General features: G+C 40.8%; 1 protein-coding gene across 4 annotated transcripts in view; it reads right to left on the bottom strand.

The window, feature by feature from the left end:
• Positions 1–727: 727 nt before the first annotated feature.
• LOC120371739 (glypican-5-like) overlaps positions 728–21,059 on the bottom strand; it is a 627,960-nt gene continuing 607,628 nt past the window's right edge. For 3 of the 4 annotated variants that reach the window (XM_039487904.1, XM_039487903.1, XM_039487905.1), the window contains one exon: positions 728–1,029. In XM_039487904.1, the coding sequence (XP_039343838.1) occupies positions 827–1,029 (203 nt within the window). In that variant the 3' untranslated portion in view covers positions 728–826. Of the gene's footprint in view, positions 1,030–12,526; positions 12,714–21,059 lie in introns of all 4 variants that reach the window. The other variant, XR_005584553.1, reaches the window with a different exon arrangement.

The raw sequence follows: 21,059 nt of genomic DNA, 5'->3' as shown, positions 1-21,059 counted from the left end.
ACATTTGAACTAAATTAGCTTTTTTCATATATAACTGCATTCAGCTGATTAAAACATTATAATGTTTACTTATGTTTTCCTTTGTCAGACATTCATCCAGTAAGCTTTGAGCATATGGTAATGAAGTTTTGTGTGGCAGGGAAACTCATTGTCTATATGCCTCAGTAAAATGTTAAGTGTTTCTAAAAATTTGTTTAAATGGTAAAGGCAACTATACTTACACATTACAAACATACCATATGTTTTTTTATATTGTGTCCTAAAATCTAAACAGTAAGAGCGAAAACAAAAGGGTCAAACATGCTCTTACCTTCTTGGCCACTTAGGAACTTTATGAAACTAGTAGAGAGTATTTCACTTGACATGGTTCACCACTGTAGACATAGGTTATTAGCTGTTCACTAGAGAAATACCATATGCATTAACTTGCACCAGAAGAATGATCGTTCATTTGAACTTATTGCAAGAATTTAACAAACAGAAACAACCAGTGAGATTACCCAGTGAGTAAAATGGGAAAAATGCCAATACAGTAATTTACAATTTTAGTGTTAATTATTTCTACCCCAATAACTTAAACTACTCAGATCCCCTGTCATCATTCCCTTTATATCTTGAGTGGATAAGATATTATCAAGGACCTTCTTCAGACACAGTGTAAGTGCTGACAATCACTATCAGCCAATCTCAGCCTTTTTTTTAGCATTCATTCTAACATACCATATAATATTAGAGAGCCATTTAACTTTATTTTCCATTGGGTAAGGCTGTAGGTATAAATGACAATGGACAGAAATTCTTGGACAGTTGTTGCAATACAATGCAGCTATGACAGACAGTGCCACAAAATCGCTAGTGCTGTTACAATGAAAAATGAGGAACTGGAGGCTAGATTGCCCACATTTCCGGCCAGATCGTGTTTAGAAGATGACTTGGTTGTGCTTGTGGTAGATGTGGTGTCAATCTTTTTCACAGTTGGTTTTGGTTCATTCCTATCTTCCGAATAGTCCTTCTTTTCTTTGAGTACATCTGACAGGAAAAAAAACAAAAAAACAAGAAAAGATAACATGATGTCACTTGCCCATTTTAAGGGGAGGCTCAGTACAATGTCTATTACTAGAACACCTTCTGAAGTAAGCATTCTGACTTGTATCACAGATGCTCTCATCTGAGCATGTGGGAATAAGACTAAAAGTACATATAGCAGAGCTGGTTGAAACACAGGAGCAGCCTGGGCACTCCCCTGGAGGTGGGGTCCCCCACTGCAGAGCTGAGAGCGTAGAGGTCCTGAGAGCCCTTGCTCCAGCCATGGCTTCCAGGGTTACCAGCCTCCTCTTTGCACATCAAGGAGCCTGGAAGCCCCAAGAGTCTGGGCTCGCTGGCAGGAAATGAGGCACATTTCCAACACAATTGTGTATCAGTGGAAGTTCATTGAAACCGAGACTGTTGCCACAAAACACTTCACAACCAGCTCTAATGTATAGTACTTTCTAGTGGAAGGTTCCAAAACTTTGTTTCCTTCTACTGCCCTCATCCAACTTCACAATGTCAAGTGCAATGGGATCTGGCCATAGGCCAATGATGTTTTTCTCCTGTGGTACTGGATTAGCAATTGATGGCACTATGTAAGGTCAATCATGCTTTAAATCATAATGTTAGGGGTCAGATGTGGTTTTGTATGGGGCACTGTGATGGTGGGCTGCCCTGGGAGCAGACTGACTCACTCACTCTCTGCTTCCTGGTTTCCCCTTGCTCTCTAGGACCTGGGAATGTACCCAGCACCATCCCTTTACCTAATGCAATGTGTGTCCTTTGACACACTGATATAGCTGTGTTGACCAGTGTAGTATTAGGTGGAGCCAAGGCTCTACTATTCCCCAACCTTTCTGCCCACGTGAATTGGGTGGGGATGTAGCAGCCTGACATAAGTTGCTTTTTCCCTAATGCATCTCCCCACTGAATGGGTAGATGACACGGACAGTAAAGGGATGTCCCTTTGCTCCCCATTATGGGTGCATAATCAGGCTCATTGAGAAAAACAAGTCAGAAGGTAAACTTGAAATATCTTTTCCCCTCAAACCAATCAGATACATCTACAAATATTCTACAAATATTCCCATATTGAAGCAAATATCTTGTTTAGCAGGGTCAGTTCCCATTTTGTTTAATTACTTTTCCTGGCCATTAATCAGTTTCATTTTTTTAAAGGTTGAAGTATTGACAATTTAGCACTGTTATTTTTCCCCACACAAATTTCCTATTAGGACTCAAACCCATTAATTCCTTTTCATTCCTGAAGTTACTTTGTGACAGTCTGTGGCTCTGTTTCTTCCTGCAGATCTTGCCTTAGGATATTTCATTCTTATTAGCGCTACTGTGCCGCTTGCATGCTGTCCTATTTGTTTCCATTCGGATTATTCAAACATGCTTTGGAGTATGTTTGCTGCCTGGCCTCTCCATGTGGAGATGGATGTACTTGGATTAATAAGTATTAGATCATGTGCAAGTCTTAATTTGTAACGGGTGCACATTAACACGTATGCATGTTCATGCACAAGTGGAGCATGAGGCATAATACATCCAATTCATCAATGGAGGCTGGTGGAAACCAAGGCTGAATCTGACCCAACATCTCTAAGGGTAAGTGCAAATGAAGTCAATATGAAACCATTTTCTTCTTGCATGGAAGTTGTTAAAAATTATTTCCTTAGTGGATTCCTACACAAAATGTGGACTTTTAAAACAATGAGCTGACTAATGATGGTAGTTTTGGAAAGTCCAAGTAAATAAAGACATCTACTTGTGTGTAGTCCTGAAATCCTACTGTCTTTGAGTTTTTTTATTACCACTGTTAGAAAAATTACCATTTCATCCAATACTGAGTGCATTTCATTTGAAAACACCCAAATGTCTAGCAAAAACCAAAACAGCTTATTAATTAGCAGCCATTGTTCATGTCCATACTTTGTGAAAACAATGAATGCAATGTATATTTGCACAGAGAGCAAATGCATAGATTTGTAATACGGATTAAGCAACAGCCCGATTTTAAGATAACTCCGAATTATAGAAGCAAATTCTTGGAACAGATTCCAGAAATGTAAATGCAAACTGAGATTATTGTTTGCAAGTCAGTAGTTTTCAACAGCTGTCAATAAACTCACTTTTAATAAAAATGAGCAATTGTATTGGAAAATACATATTGTTCTTTCACCAATCCTTCATCTGTCTCATAATATCAACATTAATCTGGGAGGAACTAATAATGTCTAGAACTGAACCAAGGTTGAATGAAGGGAAGGGATGTTGGCAGATACGCAGTGGAAACAGATTAGCACCTCCAGCTGCATTCACAGTTCCACTACAGAGCATATACAGTAGTTACAGTTTCTCTTCAATAATAACTTTGTGGCAGAGTTCATAGAAGGAGAGGGGAAAACATGTGGCAAAAATTTAGAAAGTATCAGTATTCTGAGAACACAAGGAAAAACAGACAACCTTCAGAGGGTCATTAAAGTAAATTAAGAATAAATCACTGAAATAGGTGTGTTCTAACAGTGCTTAGCTTCCCCTTCCATCACTGTCATTCCCCTTTTCAACTGTGGTAAAGGTAGATCTACTTTTATTTCTCTACTGCGGTTTATATCATCCCAGCCTGCTGACTTCAGCTCTCTTGGGCCAGCTGATTAAATTAAGACCTCACTCAGGTAAATCTATTCCCCTCATTCACTTGGCCATGCCTAGCATTGTAACTTGATTGGCCTCTATAAATCAGGCAGGCTGAACTGTATTAATTCATTTATTTTTTTTATATTGACTTAACCAAAAATCTAAAGGTACGATTTAATGCTATCAGGGAGGCTGTTGGTTTTTAAAAGCCTTTGTCTCAGCAGTGACTGCTTAATGCACTACATAACAAGCGCTAAATAATACATTAGAAAATTCTGCCTTTAACATTTACAGGGGAAGAACTAACATTTTAATCCTCTCTCTCTGCCTTTATAGCAAAGGGTATTCTCTGATACATTTCTAATTTGGGGTTTAAATGTGCAAAATTGGTATTTTAAGATGCATGGTTTTAAAAAGGACCTACCACGGTTTAAATTCTTTTTCAAACATGTATTTACTTTTCATTCTACAAACTTAACTCTTAAGTATTTAACATTTTATTGCACTTTGATGGGCATGCCCATTGCTTGTCCATGTGTTTTGGTTTTGGTGTTTGCTTACTCATGTCTCTCTCTCGCTCATCATCTCAGAATTGGGTCTGGTTATGTTCAGTTTAGCATTGACATTCACATAGGAAAGAATAGTGGTTGTACTAAACATGTGTCAGTGTTACCACTGGCTAAAAAAACCCCCAGTCCTAGTGCTGCCAACCCCAAACCTTCAAAAACCAAGAGTCAAGCCCCCAGAAGTCATAATATTTCTTTTAAAAATAAACTTTGTATTCTTTTTACATTATTCTTCTGTTTTTTGAGACTTTAGGGTTCATGCTTTAAAGCTTTTCTCCACAGCCATGACTTTTAAAAAACCAAAAGCTGCGAGTCTCATGTAATCACATGGCTCCAGGAGCTCGGGCTTTAAGAAGACTCCAGATAACATGAGACTTGTGATAAAATTGAGAGAACTGGCAACACTGGATCTTGAGATTATATTATGTTTCATTTATTACATTTCAGTTAATTAATTAATTATATTTTTTAGTAACTTCACTGTATTTAATATAGGGATTACCTGTGAAATGCAGCATTAGGAAATGTAGTTTGTAAGCTCTTTGGAGTAGGAGCATCTTTGTGTTCTGTGTTTGTACAATGTGGCCCTAGTCCATGACTGCGGCTCCAGGTACAACCCCAATACAAATAATGCTGAACTAATGTTGTCTAAGGCAAAATTTTAAAGTTTTAAAAAGTGGCCATGTAGCAGGGTGGACCCCTGCTCCTGCCCTGAAGGGGTTAAAAACAGCCCTGGGAAGGGGCTGAGGCTGGAGAAAGCAGCCTTTAAGCTGGGCTGATTGGGGAAGTGACTGCAGCTGGGCCACACCCCATCAGGCCACAGCTGGACCCTATAAAAGGCCAGGGAAGCCGGAAGTACAGGGGCAGTCTCTCTCTGCTTTCAGAGAGAGAAGGGTCTGGTTGTAGGGAACTAGATCAGGTACCTGAGTGGAGCAGGGCTGGGGAAAGGCTGAGGAGCCCCAGCCTGGAAAGCCCCAGGCTGCAGCCTAGCATTGGGCTAACAGGTACTGGGGGTTGCAGAGGGCAGCCCAGGGGTAGGCCAAGGCAGCAGATCCAAACCCTCCTTGCCAGTGATGAGTAGGCTGATACTGCAGTCTGCCCCAGGACCAGGGGCTAGACAATGACTGGCAGTAGCCATATACTGAGGCAAGGTGGGGGTAGAGGGTGGGGGTTCCCTGGGGAGGGGAGACCCAGAGAGAAAGGGGTTACTGCCAGGGGGCAGCACCCCATGTAAAAGGGCACCGGGTCCAGGGAGGGACATGGGGGCTAGAGGACAGGCAGATCACTGGCCTGCAGAGGGTGCTCCTGAGCTGGAACAAGCTAATTCCCCGGAGTCACCAGCAGGAGGCGCCGCAGGGGTGAGTCGACCCATCTACAGGCCACTACACATGAACAGGAGGATTTCAGTAGTCCCAGCTCTCATGAGGTGCTCTTCAGAGGACTAAATGCTTTGACAGCAGCACTAGCATAGCATGGTGAATTTCAGTGTGTTATTTTCTTTTAGAATTAGTGTTGTGAATAACCTCATTTGTTAGCTAGATATGCCCTTTTTCTGTTGGTAAGTTATCTGAACACATCATGAATTTTTTACTGATTTGTCACTCAATTCGTATTATTTTATGAACAAAGTTGAGCCCATGGGTTATTTGTGTGCTGTCTACAGTGAGTCCTCATTCATGGGAAGACCTGCCAAGACAGACAATGAAGGAATAAAAAAGGACAGTGGAGAACAAGATTTTCAGAATGAGGGTATGAAGCACAGCAGACAAATCAAGGAGGACGAGAATGGAGTAGTGGCCCCAAAATATGGCTAGGAAGAAGTCATTGGAGATGTTGGCAAGAATAGTTTCAGTGTCATAGCCAAAAGAGAATGAATACATTTAAGGAACAAGGCAAAGGGAGGAGCTGGAAGGGAAGCAAGTGAGAAAACTTGGTGGTGATGGTGGTTATATGGCAGAGGAGGTTGCAAGTGATAGAAGGGGAAGAGGAGGAGATGAGAGATCATGGTTGAACTTTGGCAATCGCTTTGACATCAGCAAGTTGTTACATGGCGAGAGATAGGTGGTGTGAGATCTGAGGGTGGGAAAGTAGTGTCATTTGGCTAGGAAGATGGGAGAACTGGAGGAAGATTTAATTTATAGTGGAGGAAGATTGTGCAGTCATAGGACCAGGAACTGAGCAAGCCAGGGTTGGATGTTTGTGAAAAGCATTTTGTGGTGAAAGAGGGCCAAGAGTGGAGAGACTGAGTGTCTGTCTTCCCTCTAATTTAAAGTTGTATTTATTAATTTTGTTGGAAAAAGCCAGGAGTTTTAAAACACTCTTACTTTCTTCCTCCCAAACATACGGTGTCAATACACAAAGTATTGCTGGGTGATCACCTTACACTTTGACTAAGTGTTTGAATGTGAATATAGGATTCTAGGGAATATATGTTTATCTGTACACACATTTTAGGGGGACGGAGGAGTGAGTGGGCATGCATTCCTGTGTTTACACAAAGAGCTCCTCCACAAACACTGGTACAAACAATAAATGATTCTACAAGAGCTGCTGGAAAGGTGGAAGAAAGTTTGAGCATGGTCAGATCAAATTCCAATTCTGATCTTGTGAAAATACTTGTGAACCATTTCCCAGCATTCAGCCAGCTCAGCTGCCCTGTACACTGTAAACGTTTAAGGGATGCAAGTGTATTTGTTTCTACTTTTTCAAATGTTTATTGATAATACAAGGCCAAATGTATCAGAATAAGATATAAAAGCTCAATCCATGTTAGCTATTTACAGATTCTCTCTTTTTTGCCAAAGCTCACTGAATTAATTTTACTGAAGGGATGCATTATATCACTTTTGTCAATTTGTCTTCTACATATAGTTGCATCTGAAAAATTCCAAATAAAATCTAACCATTCCTTTTTAAACTGTAGCAGTTTCCAGCGATATTTGGTGTCTCTTCGTCCCCCTTCCCCTCCAACATTGTATCCAATCACACTACACTTTAATCAGAGAATTCTCTCATGGCTTAAGGTTGACAACTGACGTAGTACGAAGGATGTTAAATGCCTACTTAGATACAATCCAAATAAAGACTTCATTCAAAAGTTTAAAATAAAATAAACAATAGATGGATGTACATTCATGTTCCTAACTGTGCCTTTAAGAAAGATAGCCTTTCCAAAATCTGTCAACTCTATATCTGATCGAACTATTGGGTATAACAGATTTGAAAGAGCATTTTCAAGGAAGACACATGCCAAGAATATATGGCTTTGTCTTCACTGCAGAACTTACTCAAGTTATCTACACTCAAGTTACTCCTCTCAATTTAGCCTCACATGAGTGAGAGCAGTCACACTGTGAAATGACACTTGAGCTGCTATGTTCACCCTGACACTGCACTCACTCATAAGAGGCACTAAGACTTGCAGTAAATTGAGCTACTCTAGGATTTCTTTCCCAGTGAATTGTGGGAGAACTTGTCTGTCCTTCCTGGACATATGAGGGGAATTGTGGGAAGGCATTGGAGGACTAGTAGCACTCAGAGGACACAGCCTGCATCCCCACTGCAGAGTGCTCATGTTGGCAGTCAACCAGTTGTGCTCACATGAGCTCTAGCTTATACCCCCCACACTCCAATTAAGGGGTTTTGTGTGTGTCTGTGACTCAAATGATCTCTGCAGTGAAGACAAGCCCTATGATTTCCTTGAGGTACAAAAAGAAAAGTTCATGATTTGTTCACAAGAATTTCAGCAATTAGCACACAACTATGTTTTCCTTCACATAACACCTACTCTGCACTATGTGCCACCCAGTGGCCAACTGAAAAAGAGAACAGATTGTGAAACACCTGTTTGTAAAAAGCTAAGCGCAGTGGGGTAGACCCCTACCGTTTCATGCTGGAGAACAGAAATACACTAACAGGTGACAGTACTCAACTACCACTGAGTTATCGTTTACATTTCATTTTGTCTTTCATAAATCAGCAGTTAAAGCTAACTCATCAGGCGAATTACAGCTCAAGAAAAGCTTGCAGGTAAAACAAGTCCAGATATTACAACAGGAATGTTAAAGCCTCACCTCTTTCCCAGGAAACAGAGTGGTGTGCATACAGAATCGGGATGATCAGTGAGAACCTGGCACTGTCAAAGCCTAATTACACTAACCAAGGTAGAGACGAATAGTGGAGGAATGTTCAGATGTAACCACAGACCTTTGCTCAAGTCGCAGTCAGGTGATTCTGATTAATTGCAAAGCTCTATTTCCAGATCAGATGCCAATTTTCTAACCATGCGGATGATCAAACCTAGTAATTTGTTGCCAGATCCTCAGAGAAACCCTAAGACAGGGACAATCATTATATTTATTATGCTGACTGTGTTGTAAAACTGCCTGAGAGACTGAAACATTGATTTGTTATGAATATTCAAACATTAAGTTATGAAATATTTGGCAGAGAATAAATTCAAGTCTTTTAGTACTAATCACCAGTGAATTTGATAAGATTTTTTTTCTTATGTAAGCAGGGGGTGTAACATTATGGGAAGTCACCAGATGACACTATTGCAGATGCTCTTGCTAGTTGTTTCTCTGAATTTACTTGAGGTAGATCTTGAAGACAGTCTATGGCCTGCTTTTCTTTTAGAAACTGACCATTCTAACAGAGCCTAAACCTCATTCTTAGGTCTTAGCTATTGCCTACAGCAAGCAAAGGTGGTACATTCAAAATCACTGGGGTGGCTAAGAAAGTGTGGAAAATAGAATTCAAAACGGAGTCAATACGTTTAGGGTTTATTATAGTAAAACAGTAACACACAACTGTGATGGGCCAGATCCTGGACCCTGCTCTGCTCTCAAGAGACACAAAACAGCCATAAAGCCAGTTTAAATGGGCAGCGGAGGATTCCCTCTGCCTGTGATATTAATATGTGGTGGCATATAGCCACCATAGTGGCTCGTATGCCATCCCCCTCATCTTGATCCCCTGTGTAAAGGGTATGTCTGGAACATCCCTATATCCCAGCGACCCCCAGTTGCTGGAACAGCTTTTTGAGGCCCGGGGCAGTTGAATGTCCATTAGAGCAGCTTTGAGGCTGCTCTGACTCCTGCTGAGGACTAGACCCATCCCTGATCAGTAAAGATGGCTCAAAATCCGCTAAGATCCCCCCATTTTGCACTGAGTACAGCTCATCTAGACCAGAAGATCTGGGCCACCGTTTAACTGATCTTGCATCCTTGTTAGCAGCTGTTAAAGTTGCCTCTTGATAACACAAACAAAACACTTAATGAAAATTACTTGACATTGATGTTTAGAGCATTTAGTGTTATCTTCACCTCAAAGATCTAACCACAGATTGCTATACAGTAATGTAACTGCCTCTCAGATGGGGCTGAGAGTCTCATAAATACTCACACCAATCAATACATTCCTTTGGAGAGGCTAGCCAGCATGCTAGGGGAAATGGAACACCTGAGGCCTTGTATTGTGTCTCCATAGCTTTCATGTAATTGTTCTGCAGTGTTGCCCTGGTCATGGCCCTGACACGGCCAATTAAAGTTCATCAAATTCTTTACTAGAGTGTACAAATACTACTGCCCTCTACTGAACACAACCAGGAAGTCCTGCTTAAGTGTGTGCTAGGGTTTTTTATTGACGCTCTGAGGGATGGGCAAGCAAATTTAATTCAAATGAGAACTTTTAGTTTTTGCCCTTGTGTTGGAGTGAGCTCAGCTCACTCCTTCTCTGAGGTTACAAAACATTTAGTGTGCTGTGGTGCCTCCCCTCACAGAAACTGCTGCACTTGCTGAGCTTCCCTCAATCCTTGACAAAATAATGCTTCCACTGAGGCCAAGAAGAGACTGCCAAGTCCCCTTTGACTGCTAGTGATGCTGTTGTCAATGAAGAGGGCCCGCAAAGATAAGAGGTAAGACGGGGAATCTTCTCAAAGTATGGGGCACTTGGATAAGCTTCAGATGAACATTTGAACTGGATATTGACAAGTCCATCTCTTCTTAGTCTCACCATCTGGTGGCTGCACAGTGAGGAGAATGTTACTGGCAGGGAACTGTTTCTACTTTAGTGCAAGAGGTAAAACAGTGACGTTTGTGGAACGGGAAGTGAGTCATGGGCTCATGAGTACTATTCCGCATGCAGCCTGCGTGTGATCAGCTGACAGCTGTGGAGTGTGTGCACATATGAGGCCCGGGATCATTACGCAAGACGAACGTACAACCCCTGTGGGGTTTGCTTTGAAGAGTGTCACAGAATTTGTTTTGAATAAAATGAAAAGCAGAGCTATTTGCCAGTCTACTCATAATTATATGGGCTTCGCGCGTTGTGGGGAGAGCTGGGGGGACCAGCTACTACCACTACAACTCTAGGCTAGGACGAAACAAAATAGGGAGCTTGAGTCAGTTCCCAAACACCTTAAGGAGCATGAGCTTTTGGGGAGAACTTTCACTGTGCTGAAATCTGTGACCTTTCCTGGGTTTGGTTCCCCCCCTCATGAACTGCATAAAGTCAAACCTGTCAGGGTCTCCCCAGGCTTTCCTGCAAGTGCTGTACTTTGAAAAAACAAAAGGTGTCAGTGAATATATTGGACAATTTGTGCCTTGGTCATGAGTGAATTATCATGGTTGGAATGAGACTCAAAACATATGTTTCAAGTGAGGTATCAGTACCTGCTGTCACTCTTGATGTTGGTGCTCAGTCACTTGGTGAGTTTTACTTCTATCTTAGTGAGAAAATTAAAGCAAGGTGCAACCTGCTGGAACAGGCTCTTAAATTACAGTAGGTGCAGTATTATAATTAGCCTTTTATCACCTCTGGAAGCACAAGCTGAAATTACTTTTACATATCCCAAGGAAGGAGCCCTGAAATCTCAAAACAATGTAATATCCCTAAAATGCATAATTATTCAACAGCACCAACAATCTCCAAATGATGTATTATCCTGACATCAGGACCAATACTAATTATTTTCAAATGTAGCTGCAGCAGACAAATGGGAGAAATGAAAGATTATACCTCTTATAGGGGAATTTGAGAACTCTCCAACTGTCAAAAAACCTCCTCATCAAGATTGGAGAATTCATAATGAAATTCCAAAAATGTTGGGTTTTTGAGTGTAACTCTTTCTGCAGAAACAAGGGACGGGGTAGATAATGTGATGTTCATTGAAACAGTAAGAGGTAAGTTTAATAGACAAGCTTTGGAGCCAAAACGACCTCTGAATTAGATAAATAGTAAACCTTTTTGGCCTCCGAATTTATGTAATGTTCTTAGTCTACCAAATTCTTCATATGAATTTGAGAAATGTGTACCTGATAGGCTGTTTCCACACAAAGCTCCTTATAGGATTGCAACTTGAGGTAGTGGTGAATGAGGAGCTATAGAAATCTTAAGGAAGCCCTCTGGAGTTAATACAACACATAGTAGATTCACAAATGAAAACTTCATAACAAGTTTCTGAGGATACCTTCCTTTCCATTCTGGGAAGTTTGATGTGTGAAGTCCTTGACTACCCAGAACTGTATCGATGACAGCTGACTTGCCTCAGTTTACTAATTTAAATAATTAGTTATCTTGATGGGTTTAGGTCAGAGAGAGGAAGATACCTTGGGAGACAAGGTTGTGAGTATTAGTTGACCTCTATAGTTGGCACTGGTGCAACCACCGCTGGAATACCATGACCAGTTCTGATGCCCACAATTCAAGAAGGATGCCAATAAACTGGAGAGGGTTCAGAGAACAGCCAGGAAAATCATTAAAGATTAGAAAACATGCCTTAGAGCAATAGACTCAAGGAACTCAATCTATTTAGCTTAACGAAGAGAAAGTTAAGGGATGACTTGATCACAGTCTATAAGTATCCACATGGGGAAAAGATATTAGATAAGGGGCTCTTTAATCCAGCAGAGAGAGGTATAATATGATTTTTTAGCTGGAAGCTGAAGCTAAGCAAATTCAGACTGGAAATAAGGTGTAAATTTTTAACAAAGGGTTATTAACCATTGGAACAATTTAACAAAAGTCATGGCAGATTCTCCATCACTGACAATTTTTAAATTAAGATTGGATGTTTTTTCTAAAAGATCTGCTCTAAGAATTATTTGAGGGGTGTTCTATGCCATGTGTTGTACAGGAGCTCAGACTAGACGATCACAGTGGTCCCTTCTGGCCTTGGAATTTATGAATCTAGTCCATTTGGGACCTCAGGTGAGGGACAAGTTCTAGAAAAATTAGATGGGAGGCAGGATGAACTTGTAAGTACAGGATTGGACGAGGGCCCAGAATACCTGAGTTTAAATCCTTATTCTGTAACAGACTTCCTGTGTGCTCGTGGGCAAATCACTTGTTGTGGGTACAATGGAGATAATATTTCTTCCTTTTCCCCACCCTTTGTGAACTTTGAATGTCAGCTCTTCAGGGCAGGGCCTGTGCCTAGCATATCGAGGAACCAAAGTTGGCAGGAGCTTCTAGGCACTGTAATAAAAATAAAATGTGTGAGAGAAAGGCAAGAGTGTGGGATAACTGTAGGACAAGTCGAGATGTCTGGCACACACAAGTCATACTTAAACTGTAATGGCAGCCTCCTTCCACCACTCCCAGAAATCAGTACTGTATATAAACTTATGTGCAAGCAACATATTCAGTATCCCATTGACTGAGCCATATGGTAGTAAGGAAGCCTGTTCCTATATTTGTTTTGCTTTTGATATACAGCTGCTACAGTAAGCCAGGCATGATTTTCATGAGGCACAATAAAATTCTATTAGTTCCAAGAGCTAAAAAGTAAACCCACAGAGATAAGTGTCTCAGCCTCCACAATGATAAAAATATCAAGATAGGCCAATCTTCATTCCTTTCCTTGGGAAGAAATCGTCTAAAACATCCAACCTGGGTGTACCAGTGGTAATTCCGTAATCAGTCAGTCATCCACAACAAAAGATTTTATAACATTGTGTGTATTAATATAGGACCTATTCGAATGCAGACAAGCTGAAAGCATGTGTCCAAAACATGCCAAGCATGTTTTACATTTCCTTGAAACATCTGTTTTTATTGCAGTAGCAGAGATGCATTTATCATGGTTTCATGTTTAGGCTTAATTAGCTTGCCCAGTACCCCGAGTGTATGAAGCACAGCTGATATTGTATTCTGGTACATAATATGGAAGTACCTGTAAAACGTGATGTTCCTGGTACATTTGCTTATCTTTTGTTGTAAGTTTTCTTCTAATGAAAGAAGCCATTAAAAAGCTCTGTGACAGCCTCACTGTATGGTACCATTAATTAATTATGCCTAAAAATTCTGTACATACTTCACTAGTAACCTACAAAAGCCTAAGAGTGACTCTGATCCTGCATGCTTTGCACGCTCAAGACTCCCATTAAAGTTAATTGGAGATGGGGGATGCAAGGAATGCCGGATTTGCCTTTATGGCTAAAGACAAATGCGTGCTCCCAACTTCAAAGGTTAGGTATTCCTGCCAGTCTAGGGGGTGGACGCGATCACAGCACCAAGCACTGAAGGCATCTGCTAAATGTCATGCCACAGCTAAAAGCTGTAATTAAAAAAAACATAAACAGACTGAAGAAAGAAAAATATTAGTAATAATTGAAAATGCTTTGGCTGTTGCATTCATCCTGATGATCTCATTCATTCTGGTTAAAGAAACTACTCTCAATTGGCTGACATGGGGTGTGCTTTGTTTGTGTTCTCATTCTACCCCCATCTTTCCCAGTTAACTTTTATTGCTCAATGCAAAGGTCAAACCAAAGACTTAATTAAATTGAATAGAGGGAAACTATAAACTTATTTTGGATGGGGGAATGAAAAACCATTTAAAGTCATCTCATTCCTCTCCCCCACACACTCCTCATTTTCTTCAGACTAAAAAGAGCTTGGATTGAGGGTAATCATTTGCTTAAAGAGAAACTGTGCCTACTTCACTTGAAAGTTTACATAGCAAGAAGTGTTTCAGCCCATTTATAAACAGCTAATAGCATTTACAAAGCTGAAATTATAAATGCCATTTTTAATTAAGCTTGGCAAATTCTGAGGCAGATGAAGCCCCATCTTGCTAAAACCAGACAGTATTTATGATACTGCACCAGCAGTAAGGAAGTCCAACATACAGCAAGGATCTAGTCCCCTGTACTTATCTTAAAGGACTTCAGTGGTGTCACTGAAGTAAATGCAACTACTCACATGCATAAAGCACATGTAAGTCTTTGCAGGACTGGGGCCTAACTGTAAACCAAATTCTCTCACAACTAAAGAGTCAAACCTCAATCAATTTCTTCCATCAGCTCACCCCCCAAATTTCAGAAGCCATGATTCTTGTAGCATGTTCTACTGTTCACCAAATCCAGGTTTCCTCCACACTAGTGATTACAGCAATGAGGAAATGAAATGTTTCCTGCATTTCTGTTTTTTTTTGGGGGGGGGTTACTGAAAATAAATCATCGTTTTAAAAAAAGACATTAAGTCCTGGTATGATGGAATCATGATTTATGTTCTGTTACAGAATAAACACACCAGAACCACATTTAAGCAGACATTAACTGAGTTTTTTTATTACACCTGTTAAATTAGATGACAGTGGAGGTTAGTCATAATGTCAAGGGAAAGTTCCAGTCCATAGATAAATTCAGAGGAAAAATTTGTTTGTTCATTGAATTTTGATACTGTTCACCTTCAGTGGGAAGTGAAATAAAAAGAAACTATAGCAAGGTATTATTTGAACTAAACATTTTAGACATATTAACAGATGCAGTAAAGAGAAAACATCATAGTATTAGACTGGTTTCTCCTCTGCTCTGGAAAGTTTACATTATCCTTTTTTCATGCTCTAGTCTGGTAATATTCAGCATGCATACCCTCCATTTCACACTGATAGGCTTATCTGGCAACCAGAACCTCAGTTCTATCATAGCTGATAGTTATTGATGGAGAAGTTGATTAGAGCCATCACACTACTGAATATTGATAGCAAGAAGAACATGTTTCATGTAGAAATACCAAAAGGTTTAGAAACATTATTGTATTAATAGAATACTGTGAAACTGATTAACCCTTTTCTCATTCAACAGGATGAATATTCAAATCAACGTCAGTATAAAGGAGACAAAGAACTAAGGATGGAAAGTAAACTTTTCTAATAAAATGTCTCACAAAATGAAGCGCATTTGCAATATATTAGCATGTAAGAAAATCACCTGCAGGCAATACATGGCTGTGCAGCAAACAAGAGAAAGGGAATTCACATTCAAAGCAGATACTGCATTCTCATGGCCCAACTCCACTTCTGGGAGTTTGCACCAATGTCTTTGGCTGGAGTCACCCAGGCACATCTAGGGGTTGAATTTGGCCATTCCTCTTGTGCTGAGGTATTGTGGCACATGTGATATTAGATCAATGGGTTCTAAACTTGTCTGAAACCTCCTTTTTCATAGCAGGAGCCCCCCATAAACCTCACTCTGGGTTAGACAGCAGCTGTCTGAGACTCCCCATTCCTCCATTCAGCAATATTGGAAGGGCAGGGTGGTCCCATCCCCTGACCTGTCAGTGAATAGCTGAGGGTTGTAACTCCCATGTTGACAACTCCTGTGACAGATGAACAACACATTAAGAATAAAAACTGAGGACCCCAATGGGTCAAACTTTCAGCAGGCCTCTAGGTGTGTTCATGTATTTGCGCAGGTGGTCTTAGTGATATAAAAACTGTGTGCTTCCCCACAGCCTTGCCTTACCTGCAGCACCCCACCAATGGCTGATGCCCTGGGGCTGAGAGTGTAAAATGTTTTTGTTTTTAAATAGGAAGAAGCTAGAGGGACGGAGAAAAGCAGGTGCCTCAATGGAGGCAAGCAGAAAGCAGCTGGAGTCTCCTGGTCAGGGAATTGAAGAAACTGCTGACCTACTAGGTGATCCTTGCAGGCTCTCTGAAAATGTGGGAGACCAGCAATGCTTGTTTGTGAAGCAAAACTGACATGTACATATGCAAAGTGGTTAGTTCAGTGACTAAGTACGGTACTTGATTTGTGCATGTTTTGGTCAGTGCAAAGAGGCTTTGACATATGCTCAGCCTCATCTCTGAAACTTATCTGTTATTGCCAATTTTCTTTTTCATAAGAGCTTAAATCAGGGGAAAAAATCTGCTAGAACTTCATGAGTGCTGACAAAATGTGCTTCAATGGGTCTTTTGGCACTGTTGTGGTCTATTATGTAAATATGCATCAATAGATTTCATAAAACAAATTATGTAAATACCTATTTAGAGACTTGTAAAAATGCATATTGCTCACCTGATCTTTAGAGACAATTAATGTCTATCATGTAAATCTGCACTTAGGAATCGCTACGTAACAGTCTCGGGATGTCAAGGCCTAACTAACCCTTCTCAATATGCAGATCCAATCTTGCCATGATAGACTTATGCTGTAAAAATCAATGATGTCATGACCTACTGAAGACACATATCATTGACACTTTAGGTTGTAACCACTCCTTCAATCCAGCTTCTATACCAGTGCTTTAAGGGCCTGGTCTTGACTTCACATACGCAGCTCTGATAGTCATTCATTTAGGGCTGGGGCGATTTCAATTTTTTACATACTAAACCCTCATATTTTTAGGAACATCAAAACGTCTGTGGGGGTGGGAGATTCAGAGCCAAAGTTACTGTGCAGTAATTACAGTATTTATAGTATTTTTTTAAAAAACTGGGCCCAACCCTATACCCACTGGAGTCAAAGGCAAAATTCCTTCTAGATGGGAAAGACTGGGCCCATGTAAAATTTTTTGGATTATAGTGGTAACACCATATAGCGCAGGGGATTGGGAATTGGGTACAGAGCATTTAACCTGTACTAACTACTTCAAATTTGGCCTACCATTGGCCCAGGACTAGACTTAGTATTTTTTTGCAAAACAAATTGTACACTTCACAAATCAAATGTATGTGACTTTTGTCCACTATGTAAAATTGGTGTGAAAGGAGAATCTGGCTCAAGGGGAAAAAAGGTATGCTTAAGACAAGGCAGAAAAGAGTGAGGGAAGCTATTAACACCAGTATAAATGGCCAGCGCTATCTAAAAGAGTGACAAAGACACAGAAGAAATATCTATAATAGGTAGACCAAGATCTGAAGGATTAGGCCTGAAGACCAAAAAAATCAGTATGGAAAGTCAAGATACAGCACGATTCTGAGACATGAACTGTTGCTTTTGCAACTGAGAAATAATAGGTCTTAATGAAACAGCTGAGTCTTTATGATTTTACTCTTGTTACACATCTATGGAAACCGGAAAAGTGTTATGTTCATAGTTCAGTTAAAGATAATTGCTAATTGTATAAGAGAAAGCTGCTCTTGAGCTTAAAAATAGATTGTACAGTGATCCACCAGAGGTGGGTTTCAGCTGATGATTCCTAGAAAGCCAAATATCAACTTTCCTGATGTAGGGAAACACAAAAATGTTGGTACCCTATTTCTAACTGGCACTTCATTCTTGTTTAATCACGTAAGAGCCAGATTTTCAAAAGAGCTCAGCTCCCATTTAGGCATTTAGCTCCCATTTAGGCATTTAGCTGAACTGACTAGGTTTTTCACAAGTTCTGAAGCATCAAACACACAATGGGAGGGATAGCTCAGTGGTTTGAGCATTGGCCTCCTAAACCCAGGATTGTGAGTTCAATCCTTGAGGAGACCACTTAGGGATCTGGGGCAAAAATTGTTCCTGCTGGTGAAGGCAGGGGGCTGGACTTGATGACCTTTCAAGGTCCCTTCCAGTTTGAGGAGATTGGTATATGTCCAATTATAATTCCATTGTTCTCAGTGGGAACTGCTGGGCACAGAGGTCTTTTGAAAATCTTGTCCTAATACTACAGTAGTTTGCTAGAAAAGATTCCAGAAAATCTACCTTGGCAAAGAATACAGGAGAATTGGTCTTTCAGGAGTAGCAAAAGCAGCATTTGTTGAACTTTATTAAATCCTTGTCTAACTTAAATTGAGATGGGTGAAATTAACCTTTATATCCCTATAGTGCTCTTCTTTTTGAAGCAATTGAATCAAAGTAGTGTTAGCAAGGGCATCATTCCATTTTATAATCTCAAAGAACATTTATTCAGAGATAGCATGTGAGAACCACTTAATTGGAACCAGCCTACAGTGAAGGAGCTGCATACCAAGTTATATATAAAAAAAAAGACTTAATTTGAGACGAGATTGGAGATCTAAGACAAAAGTTAGTAAAGACAGGTGTGTTACAAAGAGGAAGTAATCATTTTCTAGAATGACAGAGGTGGTGCGGGACACAATGGAACAGTTCGAACCACTGCTGGTCTTGGTGCATTTGCTGGGATGTGTGAACTGGCAATGAACCACTCTCCAAAAAAAACCATGGAACCAGCAAGACATTTGCAGACCACCACTCTGCTTTCTCTACTGTTACATTGTATTGCTTTTACTGAACCCTACAGCCTTTCCTTTTCAGTACAGATTCTAAACTTTTTAGGGCAGGGACTGTAATTTACATGGATTTGCAGCACTTCCTACAATGGGACCCTGATCCTGGTTGAGACAGCCAGGCATCACTGTCATATAAATCATTCCAATGAATCAAAGATAGGTACTGTGAGGATTAGAAAAGAGCAAAAAGATAAAATTCACAATTTTTGCTTTAATTTCAAACTAACCATTCACTGATGTGCACATCACAATTATCCTCCATCCATTAGCATCAAAACTCAACTCAGAAGCCTCCATAAATCTGCTGCCATTTAATTATGAATTTAAATTAAAGAATTACAAAATAATTATAAAATGCAATCGGCCTGTTCATTTCGCTGAACCAATCTGCATCTAAACTGAATTATAATTAATATGCACTAAATTAATATATGACAATAAACTCTCAACAATCCCAAATTTTATAGACTCAGTAATATATGATTACTAAATCTTCAGAGTTTACAAGGATGTTAACACACTCTATTATTGGACAGCTTGCTATGATAGGAAGTGTAAATATCTTCTACTCTGTCACATCCCATATCAAATATCACACGATATGCGATAAAACTGAGATATGGCAACGCTCAAAGTTCCTACTTCTAGCTCCCCCTGGGAGGAGCAAGAGCACATAGGGAGACCATCTCAACCTTATCTCCCCGTGCCAGAATCCTGTTCCTTAGTGAGGTCAAGAGGGGAGGGTATAGCTCCACGATCAGAGACAAGTATTACGAGGTGGATGTGCCTGGGTGAGGCCAGTGTCTTTAAAAGCAACTCTATAGCCCCGAGTTTGCATTTCCAATAGGAAGGAGCCTCTAGTAGAGACAGGAGTCTAAGAAATGCTGCAATACCTTCCTTTTTGAGAAAACTTTTCCACCATGACACTCACAACACTGCCACGGCTCCTTCTACACCTAAACCCTCTACCAAAAAAGGGAGAGAGAGAGGAAATTAATAAACCCGTAAAAAAAATCAAGTGCCCTACCCCAAGCAGAGTTTTGAACCTGAAAAGGGAGAAGTGCCAGAGACTCCATGAAGCCCACTTGGGCCTTAGCTATTAATTTTATGTGGAAGGCGATCAGATATGATGGTGATGAGAGTCAGTATAAATTCAACACGCAGACAGAATGAACTAGCTCATAACATTGTGACTGGTCTAAACATGAGCCTTCTCCCTAGACCCTGCTTTTCAGAAGTTTAAATCGGTTAGGCTAAGGAAGGTCCTTTCCAACAAGAAAGCAAGCCAGTCACCCAGCTCATCAGGCAGCTCTCCCAGCCTCCTGATCACCTTTTTCTCTCTCTGGCTTCTATGCTTCCTCCTCTGTAAACTCTTCTGTAATTTTCATTTGGGCTTTGTAACCCATTTCTCTAGGGACCACCCCTTATGTCAGGGAGTGGGAGGGAGGGAGGTGAGAGCTCTCTAGCTCTATTCCACCCAGAAACTCCCTGCTTTGTGACAGCAGCATACAAAGGAGGGTCTGGCTACTTACCTCCACAGGAAAAATTAATTCTTACATACATGTGTGATCAGCCATCTTGACTGACACACCAGGGCTTGACCTGGGAACCTCCAGAGCTGAAAGAGGAGCTATGACAGCTTGACATAAAGAGCAAACACTCCCTCTCTGTGGGCTGTAACAACTCATATTCTCTGACAGGCAGCACAGAGGGGGATATATTACACACAACCACCCACCCACGCCCCGGGTTACACAGGCAAAGCAACAGGCATCTGACAGGAGACCCACCTAGCCATAATTCAGCATACGCAGAGTGTGGGTAACTACTGAGTAATCATAGAATCATAGAATCTCAGGGTTGGAAGGGACCTCAGGAGGTCATCTAGTCCAATCCCCTGCTCAAAGCAGGACCAAACCCAACTAAATCATCCCAGCCAGGGCTTTGTCAAGCCTGACCTTAAAAACCTCTAAGGAAGGAGATTCCACTACCTCCCTAGGTAACCCATTCCAGTTCTTCACCACCCTACTAGTGAAAAAGTTTTTCCTAATGTCTAACCTAAACCTCCCCCTCTGCAACTTGAGACCATTACTCCTTGTTCTGTCATCTTCTACCACTGAGAACAGTCTAGATCCATCCTCTTTGGAACCCCCTTTCAGGTAGTTGAAAGCAGCTATCAAATCCCCCCTCATTCTTCTCTTCTGCAGACTAAACAATCCCAGTTCCCTCAGCCTCTCCTCATAAGTCATGTGCTCCAGCTCCCTAATCATTTTTGTTGCCCTCCGCTGGACTCTCTCCAATTTATCCACATCCTTCTTGTAGTGTGGGGCCCAAAACTGGAAGCAGTACTCCAGATGAGG

The sequence above is a fragment of the Mauremys reevesii genome, linkage group 9 (genome assembly GCF_016161935.1).
Source record: "Mauremys reevesii isolate NIE-2019 linkage group 9, ASM1616193v1, whole genome shotgun sequence".
Lineage (NCBI taxonomy): Eukaryota > Metazoa > Chordata > Testudines > Geoemydidae > Mauremys > Mauremys reevesii.
The sequence above is the reverse complement of the archived record's forward strand: the minus strand, read 5'-3'. Positions and strand labels throughout refer to the sequence as shown.